Raw genomic sequence first — 10552 nt, 5'->3', positions numbered from 1 at the left:
TACAGTGGAACCTCGGTATACGACCTTAATCCGTTCCTGATGTTTGGACTTATACCGAATAGGACGTATACCAAACCAACCTTTCCCATAAGAAGTAATGCAAAAATGATTAATCCGTTCTCGTGAAAAAACCGTCTTGATATGGTATATTAATGGGGTTGTAAGATGATTTAAACACTGTTTGAGCACATTAATAAAAAAATAAATTTTATTGTAGATTTTTAAAGTTATTACAGTATATTGTATTATATTATTTAAATCACTAAATCTAAATCAAATCAAATTAAACTCTCCTTAACACTAAAATACAAAAACAAAAAATTTTCTATTCTATGGAAGAAGAGTCCCATTCTGGTCTTTTTACTTTTCCACCTGTCTCTTTTCACTAGGATCAGCAACTTGTATTAAAAATCTGTCCAAAGAACTTTGTGTCTGTCTTCTCCTCAGGATGTCTCTAAAGTGTGACATTGTCTGATCTTCCCAAGCGATGCTATTTCGATTTGTTTGAACTTTGTTAGGGTGGTATTTTTCTGCAAAATTTTTCACATCCATCCATTTTGCAAGATTTCTTTGATTAATGAAGAAGGAGCTTCTTCTATCTCTTCCTCCTCTGAGTCAGAAGAGAGTCTATTCATTTTAGTCTGATGCTCATCGTTCTCCAGTTCCTGTAACTCCTCAGTGGTCAGTTTTTGATTGTGTTCTTTTATTAATTGTTCCACATCATCATCACATACATCCAGTTCCATGGATCTGGCCAGAGAAACAATATCCTCCACTATAGAGGCCCTAGATTCGACGTCCCTTTCGGTTACTGCTTGTGGCCACAAATTTCTCCAAGCGGAGTTCATTGTTCTGTGGGAAACCTCCTGCCAAGCTTTGTCAATGAGCGATATAGAATGTACGATATTAAAGTGATTTTTCCAGAACTCTCTCAGAGTTAATTCTGTCTCGGAGGTTACTTCAAAGCACTTCTGGAATAAGACTTTGGTATAAAGTTTCTTGAAATTACTTATGACCTGCTGATCCATAGGCTGAATGAGAGGAGTCGTATTAGGTGGGAAGAACTTTATAGTAATGAAGTCGAACTCAGGCAAGACATAATCCTTCAAGCTTGGTGGATGAGCGGGTGCATTATCCATTAGGAGAAGAGCCTTCAAAGGTAGATTGTTCTCTTCTAAATAAATTTTTACACTTGGTCCAAACACAACATTAACCCATTCAGTGAAATATTGCCTTGTTACCCAAGCCTTGCTATTTGATCTCCACATAACAGGCAGCTGACACTTCTGGACTTTATGTTTTTTAAATGCCCTCGGGTTTTCAGAGTGGTAGATCAGTAAAGGCTTCATTTTGCAATCCGCACTAGCATTGCTGCAGAACAGAAGAGTTAGTCTGTCCTTCATTGGCTTGTGCCCTGGCAATGACTTCTCTTCTTGTGTAATATAGGTCCTGTTTGGCATTTTTTTCCAAAACAGACCAGTTTCATCACAATTGAAAACTTGTTGGGGAATAAAACGCTCACTTTCCACAAACTCTCCAAAATGTTTAACAAATTTACATGAGGCAACTTTATCGACACTAGCTCCTTCCCCATGTCGTACAACATTGTGAATACCGGTCCTTTTTTTGAAATTCGCAAACCAACCACGGCTGGCTTTAAATACCTTGCTTTCCTGGCTAGTTCCTGCTTGATTTTTCATGAGATCAGCATGTATCATTTTAGCTTTCTCGCAAATAATTGCTTCTGATACGCTGTCGCCAGCACACTGTTTTTCAGTTATCCAAAGCAAAAGCAATTTCTCAACATGATCTAATGTCTTCGATCTCTGTTTAGAAATTGATTTAACCCCTTTCGCAACGTTAGCAGATTTAATAATGTCTTTATTTTTTACGATTGTCGATATCGTCGTTCTCGGAATACGGTATGCAACAGTTAAATCTCGAACACGCATGCCACCTTCATATTTCTCAACAATCTCTTTTTTCAGTTCCATTGTGATTCTAGTCATTTTTTTAGTTTTCTGTTGCTTTCCATTTGCCTTTTTGCGATTCATGATTAATAAAAATAATAAAATTTTACTTACAAATTAAAATCAGAAGAAATTTAACAAAGTTATAAACCGTGGCACCGCGAACGTCTAGTCTGGTCTAATACTGTACACCGATTGTTCTACTTGTTCATAGATTGCGCATGTAAAGTACTGAACGTATTGGCCTTTTAACAGAAAGGAAACAAAGGAAGCGCTGACTTTGTTAATTGGACACGTGCGGTCGGGCAATATAAAACAAGGTGTTGATTGTAAACAGAGGGAAAACAAAGGAAGCGCCGACTTTGACGATAGACCATTTGCCATATGGTAAACTACTAAAAAACGTAAACAAGTGACGGACATTACTGTAAGCTTGATTCTCGTCGAATGACGGCGGACCCGAGTGTAAGCTGTTCAGGCAAGAAAAGGTTGTGATTGGTCAGAAGTCCAGTCCAAAAATACCCTTAAATTGTGGAGCGAACGAGAGAGGGAAGAGAGAAGGACAAGAGACTGGTACACGGTAGTCTCAGGCACTTGGGAAGCTCGCTGAGCTTAGAAAGAGCATTCTTTTCTGGTAACTATCTCAGGGACGGGTAAGTGCGGAGACTGGATGGACTGTGCAGTTGAGCCAACTCCACAAGCTGACTGAGGCCTCTCCAAAGTTTAATAGTTCCCAAAAGCCAATCTAGTACATGAGGCACCACGCTTTGTCATCCTGTATATACTGTACTATGTTTTCGAACTTGTACACTACATATAGAATCTATAAATAAACTGTAAATATTGTATAACTTGAGTGTGGAGGTGTGCTTTCCATTGAACCGGGATCACTATATCGAATTGTGATACACACGGAAACCAACTCCACGAGACAGAGTTTGGGAAAGAACTTCACTAGATCTTCACTGTGCGTATAATTGAATTAAGTCGTATACCGAAAAAATGTCGTATACCGAGCAAAATTTGTTTCGTCAAAACAGGACATATTCCGAATTGGACGTATTCTAAAGCGGACTTATACCGAGGTTCCACTGTATAAGCAAATGTAATTTAAAAAAATTCTCTTTTATTTATATTTTAAAACTACTAAATTTTTTTCAATAATCAGTAACAGTTTGAGTAATTACATAAGAAGAATCTTTTAAAAAAGGGAACTTTTAATATTTTATATAAAATTATGTAATATATATAAGGTAGCTTCAAAAAGTTCCTGGAATTGGTTTATTATTCAAAAGTATGTGTACAATTGACAAATCAGGCAACGTGTCCTTCAAAGTATTGTTCTTCAACAACCACACACTTCTGCTAATGCTGGTGTAGCTGCTGAAAAAATTCTTGGAAGCTGTCTTATGACAGCACCTGCAACACATATGTTACACTCTAACCTCATCCACATTCTTGAAGTGATATCCCTTGATGTCATATTTTTAAGAAGGTAGGGGAATCTGGGAAGAGGTAGAAATTGCATGAGGTCTGTCATGAGCATTTGTGGCACCATGTGTTGTCAAACACAGTTGGTATAATTTTCTAACATGCAGGATGGAATGACAACTTTCAACTGAAATTCTTGCTGTCTTGTCAATCTGCTCAATTGACTGCTGTCTGTCTGATCTCACAATCTCACATACAATCAACACTTTCTCCTCAAATGTTGATGTCAGCGGATGACTACTTCGAAAATCAAAAGCAATACTTTCTTGTCCCTCTCAAAAGTGTTTTTGCCAGTTATAAACTTGAGAATGCTTTATGGAAGATTTAACATAGACATCCTGAAGCATCTTTAAGGTCTCGGAGGGTTTCCCCCCCAATAACAAACAAAATTTGATATATGCATGTTGTTCGTCCACAGACATTTTTGCCAAACTCTGTTTCACATTGTCTCACTAACATGACTTTCAGTGAATGGTACCATTGTCGTCTTTGCAGTGAGTATGGATTTGTTTGAACATATTTTTCTATTCCTGACATTTAGCTAAGATATGCATTACATGTTCCCTTCTTCATTGATTTTAATTGACTAACCCAGCATAATTCCAGAAACTTTTCGAAACTATCTTGTATATATATTATTGTTAAATTATTTCATTATTGTTCATTTTAAAACATTTTCAGACAATTTATTTTATAGTTAAAAATAATAGTTATGATATCAAAGTGATATAAGAATCTCCATGTTTTTTGAAAATGTAAAATTATCTAGTTTACAGATTAGATTCAAACAACGACATATATGATGAAAAAATGTTCTTGCTATTAAAAATGTGATTTTGTTCATGTCATATATATGGCATTAATCTGTCAACAAAAACATGTTACATATAATGAGCATATTACTTCAAATGATTAGGTTCAATTACTTCAAAAAATGTAATATGTATGTGTTCATTTTTGAGGAAAAATATCTGAAAACATAACAAGAAATGCTATTTAAATTATTTTAGTAAAATTTTATTTCACTTTTTCAGAATTTAATAGCTGTAAAATATTATATATTAATATTTTGTGTTTTATTAGTAAATAAAGAATATATTGTTTTCTTTAGTTCTCCAGAATGGGATAATATTTCTGAAAGTGAGAGAGAAAAACTTGGATTAACTTTTGATGAAGATGGAGAATTTTGGTAAAATAATAATATAAATTTAAATAATCTGATGGAAAAAAATATATGTATACAGTGGGTGATTGGTTAACAAACATAATCCATTCCAAGACTTTGTTCGTTAACCAATTGTCAATTTACCATAGGTTTTTATGGGAATTTGATTAATTTGTTCTGGAGATCCCAAAAAATAAAAAATATATACTTTCTTACTACATTTATTTACATGTAATAATAAAAGTACATATATATGCAGTCTTGCATTTTTATTAATCACGTTTTTCTTTTGGACAGATTCTTTAACCCCTACAAATGTTGATTGCTTTTCTCTCTTCTTCAGGATTTTTCGGAAGTAATTAATAGCATTGTTGTCGTAGAGATCCTCAAGCCTATTAACCTCAACTTGGTTTGGATGCCATTCTAAGACTGTTGTTCTGACATCCTCCCACTTCTTCAAAAGATCTTTAATAGCAGATGTTGGCATTGATCTTTTTTCATCTTCCTCTTTTTTAGAAGAAAATCATCTCACTGAGTTTCTTGGTGTTCTTTTGTGGTCAGATCAGTTTCAGATTCCATTATGAGCTCTTCAATGTCATCTTTATTCACTTCCAATTCCAGATCTCTAGCAGTTGTCACAATTTCATCCATAATTTCAGGGATATCTCTCTCTTCCTGAATGCAGAAGGGACACAGCTTTCACCAAGCAGAATTCAACTGTCGTTGAGTGACTTCTGACCATGCCTTTTGAATAAGTTGTATAGCTTCAAGAATATCAAATTTTTCTTTCCAAAACATTTTTAATGTCATTGTTGAGGAGAACTGGCATGCTTCAGAACACTGATGAAACAGTGCTCAAATGTACAATTTCTTCAAACTTGCAATAACCTCTTGATCCATTGGTTGAATCAACGAAGTGGTATTCAGAGGTAGAAACTGAACTGTCAACCAGGGAAAGTCTTCCAGCAAATTATCTTCAAGATAATTTGGGTGTCCTGGTGCATTGTCCAATAGCAACAATGCTTTTAATGGCAACTCATTGGTCTGAAGGTAATCCTTGATGCTTGGAGCACAAACTTCAAACAGCCATTCTTTGAAAANTGGAAAATTCTTAAAACATATAAAATTTTTATTAATAATATAATATAAAAATCTCAAAAAATATATGTAAACTAGCTGATGTATCTTGTGCTGTCTTGACAAAAAGTAAGAACAACAACACATTAAAATAAAAATCATATTAAGAGTTTGGTTACTTTAGCTTACCATTGTTCATGTTTATTGCAATACTCAGATAATACAAAATGGTGCATTGGTGTTGTGAGTAAACATGAATTGATGTTTTTCAACAGAAGCTAGTTGTTGACTTTTGTCTGTACAAAATAATTCGACATCCAAATTTTTTCTAATGTTAAATATAATGTATCATTTGCAGTCTGAATATGAAATGGTAATGGCTAATCAATCAAATTTCATGAAAAATGGACCAAATAGTTAAACTCAGCACTCTTCAAAACTCAAAAAAAGTATTTTGTGCTTGCTGTTAACTTTATATTAAATAACTTTTTAATTCAAATGCCACCATCCTACTAGCCAAATACAGTAGAAAGGGGATCTGTTGCAGATGGGAGTCAAAGCTAATTTGACCAAAAGTAGTCATTAACCTCCTCCTCTTGGATCAGAAAATTGTCTCTTAAGAGTTTTATTGCATTTTTTTCAAGCCATATTAAAATGTATAAAGAACAAACTAACTTTCTTCTTTGTGTATTAGATTTAAAAAACATTTCTTTTAATCAATTGCTCTCTATTAATACAAGAATTATGGAAAATACAAGGAATATATGACATACTTTTAACAATAAAGTTGATGTCAGTTAACTGATTTTAAATGTTGTACATATAATTTAATTCTGTTTTTAGGGTTTGGTTTTTTTTTTACTCAATGGAAACTCGATGGACACTGAGAGGGCCTTTTTCATATTCATTGTGAATTTACCAGACCTAGAATGAAGACAGCTAGGTAGTAAAGGGGGGCTGTTTGCCCCCCATTACCACTTGTCTTCATTCTAGCTGTCTTTACCCCCTAAAAAATTTCTGGGGCTGTTTGCCCAATTTCAATCCTGTCCCCTAGAGTAGTAGATTTTAGACACCTTAACTACCTCGGTGATTTGGCCATCTTAAGTAGTTTTAAAACTAATTTAGTTGTTAAGAATAAGCAATAAATGATTTAATTTTTATATATATATTTTTTAAGGATATCTGGAAACTATGAATGTTTGGAAGGTGGAAATTTATCTGATGCTTTAATTGATTTTACTGGTGGTATTTCTGAAGTGATTGAATTACAAAAAGATGATTATAGTAATGATGAAGTAAAAAGGACAGAATTATACAAAAGAATGAAGAAAGAAATAGAACAGCATTCATTGATGTGTTGTGCATTACATGTAAGTTAAAGATTTTTATATATATATATAAATATAAAAATCTTAAATTTGAAGAGACTGAAAAATGGCCAGTTTGAGTTATGGAGCATATATAAAACCCATCCAATAACTACTTCAAATATCAAATAGCCTATTTTTAAGGGTAATTAATTATTAAGTAATTTGGCTAGTGTTAGATGATTAGGCTACCATCTCTTATTAAATTTAATAATTAGAAATAAATGAACTAACTTTAGAATATTTTGGAAGAGATGATCAGCTCAGAGCAGGATTTAAACCCACAACTCCTTACTGTGCAGATGCATTGTCATTTACACTATCCAGATCTCTGTCTGATCTCTCCATCAGTTAATTATTAATTAATTCGTCTGGATTCAAGTTAAGGCAACTTAAACTGGCAAAATACTGATGAACAAAGGATACATTGCCTGGTAAATTGGCTTTATTATAACTGAATAAATAATCTAATGACATAGTTTGTTTCATTTGAAATAGATTTATCCAGCTGTATTAAAGCTGCTTCACCAGGCAATACACTGACAATATTCACGTTAATACAGTGGAATTTCTAAAACTCGAAACAGTCAGGAAAAAATAATTCAGACTTTGATTAAAAAGTTCCAAGTTATGATGTTTGACTATATTTCAAGAAACACTTGCAAATTTGACCAGAAATTAATTCTAGGAAAAAATTCAACTAAATACATTTAGTATATTTTGTATGACTTTTACAGTCCTGTATGACCCACAGGACTGTAAAAATTATTCAAAATGTCAATAGTTTAAGTTACATAAATAATCTAAAGTATCCTTCTTTGTGAAATATAAGATAATTTGTTCTAATAGCTTCATATCTTAAACTTCTCTATTGGGCTTTTTGTGAAGCAATGAAATCTTTCTTTACTGTTATTTTTTACTACTATATGTTCCTTGTTTCAATAACTTCATTCACTGAAACAAAGAACCTAATTAAAATTGAGAATAGATTGTTATGATATTCTAAATTCAGCTAGTCTGGAAAAGTCTTATCAAAATCTATTCAATTCTTTTCAGATAGCAGTTACAAAAATTATCATTGCTCTGAGATTCAATTCAGCAATCTCAAAACTCTAATATTAAAGTAGTTATTTATTTTTTCTGATCTCATTATATAATTGATAAAAATAATTATAAGTGATAAAATTTTTAGTAATTTTTGAAAAGTTATGAAAACTTTCACAAACTGTAGAATTTGTATTTCATTAAGAATTTTTTCAATTCATTTTGAATCAGTAATCAATGATATAGGTTTATTTATTTCTTTGTAACTACATACAGTAATTATTACCTTAAACATATTAAAATTTTAATTGTTGAGATGCACAGTACATCAAGTTAGATTTTGTATAATTTTCTAATACAGTAGACCCCCCTATAACACGGGTTCCTATATATAGTTCAGATTCCTATATGATGGCGAAAAAATTGTGACGGTATCCGTACAAACATGGTAAAAAACTCCTATAATTCGGTAAAACGTCATCGGTCAGCCGAACTACTTTCCACCATCCAGCGCCATGCTACGGAGAGTTTAGGCTGGTAAATTGAGTTTACTATCGTCTGTACAGTATGTAAATTAGGTACCATAAGTCTAATACAGTATAATAAAAAATGTATAAAAAGAATTTTATACATTTTTTATTCAACGGCCATAAAAATTATTTCTATTAATGATGTCTCCAAAGTTCAACGAATTTTTCACAGAAAAATAACTTATTAGAAAATGCACCTGCTGTTTGGTGCACTGCTCCATGATGAAAACAAGCTTAAGCAATGGCATTGTCGAACGGTGCACACTTGGTAAGTAATCCTACAATTTTTTGTTTATAGCATAGTTTATACGGATTATTCCCAAAAAATTATACATATTTTGGAAATGTTGAGCGAATTAGTCTAGAATTGATTAATTTTATGGAAGAAAACCTTTCAAACAGCCTTAGTCCGTAAACTCCACATGTGTTGAGGTGTGATTGGCAAGGACTCGTACGAGATGGATTCATAAAGAACAGAACGTATCTACCATGTTATAGGGGGGTCGACTGTACATTGCAAAATTTGCCTAAATTTAATATCAATTATTTTATATATATGCATTATTAAGATACAATCCATTCATTATGACTAAAAAAGTTAAATTTCATTAAATTTTCAGTTTAAGGTATTGTATACTTTTAATTAATATATCTAAAACGTTTTATGAGAAATGTATTGCTATAAGAAATATATATATATATATATATGCATTTAATTATATTATTAAATAATTATATAATTTAAGAATATATTTTAGGCAAATAGTCAGCAAGAAATGGAAATGCAAACTGAAGTTGGCCTTGTAAAAGGCCATGCATATGGAATAACTGCTGTCAGAAAAGTTGTTATTGGTGAATCTGGTCTGATGTCATATTTCACTGGTCGAGAAAAACTGCAAATGATACGTCTGAGAAATCCTTGGGGTGGAAAAGAATGGACAGGTGCTTTTAGTGATGGGTAAGCTTTTGAAATGCTACTTTAATAAAAAATAAAAAATATAATAGGTATATTTACATGAATGTGTGATTTTTCTGTAAGTTTTTTTTTTGCGAATATATGTATCTTTTTTCTTTAATGTAGAGCCAATGAATTGGTGTTTATATTTATAAGTTGAAAAAAACTCCTGTACTTTCAAATTTTTATCAGAAAAATTAGGTAAAGAAAAAGAAATGCTTAGCAAATAAACTAATAATAGAATTGTGTAATATTGAAGATGTAATATTACTTTCAAATTTTCAACTATATTTGTTAAATGAATTGCTAAAAAAATAAAAACTTATTTATTAAAAAGTAATTCGTGTTTGTCATTCAACTATAGAAATCTTACATTATATTGCTTGTATTTAGTAACAATACTTTCTGATTTTCGAAATATAAGTTTTTCCATTGTATGAGTTTTCAGTATTTCAAAATTTTTGTTATTTAAATTTGTTAGTTTTATTTAATTTCTATTAAATTATTTTTTTATATGATGATGAGACTTCCTTAATCAATTACGTCTTGTTTTTTTTATAGATTACATTCTATTTCATTTATTTTATTTATAAGAAATTTATATAGAAATATTGTACTTTGAGGTCAAATTATATTAAAATAGCTATGTCTTATATATGATGTCATTTTATTTAATGTGAAATTTTTATTTTCTTAAATGTTTTTTTTTATTGATACATTTCTAATTATTTGAATTACAAAAAACAGAAATACAGTGGAACCTCGGTATACGACCTTAATCCGTTCCTGATGTTTGGACTTATACCGAATAGGACGTATACCAAACTAACCTTTCCCATAAGAAGTAATGCAAAAATGATTAATCCGTTCTCGTGAAAAAACCGTCTTGATATGGTATATTAATGGGGTTGTAAGATGATTTAAACACTGTTTGAGCACATTAATAAAAAAAT

General features: G+C 31.8%; 1 protein-coding gene across 1 annotated transcript in view; it reads left to right on the top strand.

Moving 5' to 3' along the window:
- Nucleotides 1-10552, top strand: part of LOC111627561 (calpain-5-like) — a 46454-nt gene that overhangs the window by 13301 nt on the left and 22601 nt on the right. The window contains exon 6 of the mRNA XM_023371160.1: nucleotides 9403-9602. Within this exon, the coding sequence (XP_023226928.1) occupies nucleotides 9403-9602 (200 nt within the window). The remainder of the gene's footprint in view (nucleotides 1-9402; nucleotides 9603-10552) is intronic.

The sequence above is a fragment of the Centruroides sculpturatus genome, unplaced genomic scaffold, assembly GCF_000671375.1.
Source record: "Centruroides sculpturatus isolate CEXI.00-Female unplaced genomic scaffold, Cexi_2.0 scaffold363, whole genome shotgun sequence".
Classification (NCBI taxonomy): Eukaryota; Metazoa; Arthropoda; class Arachnida; order Scorpiones; family Buthidae; genus Centruroides; species Centruroides sculpturatus.
Note: the sequence above shows the minus strand (reverse complement) of the source record. Positions and strands in the feature narration are given on the sequence as shown.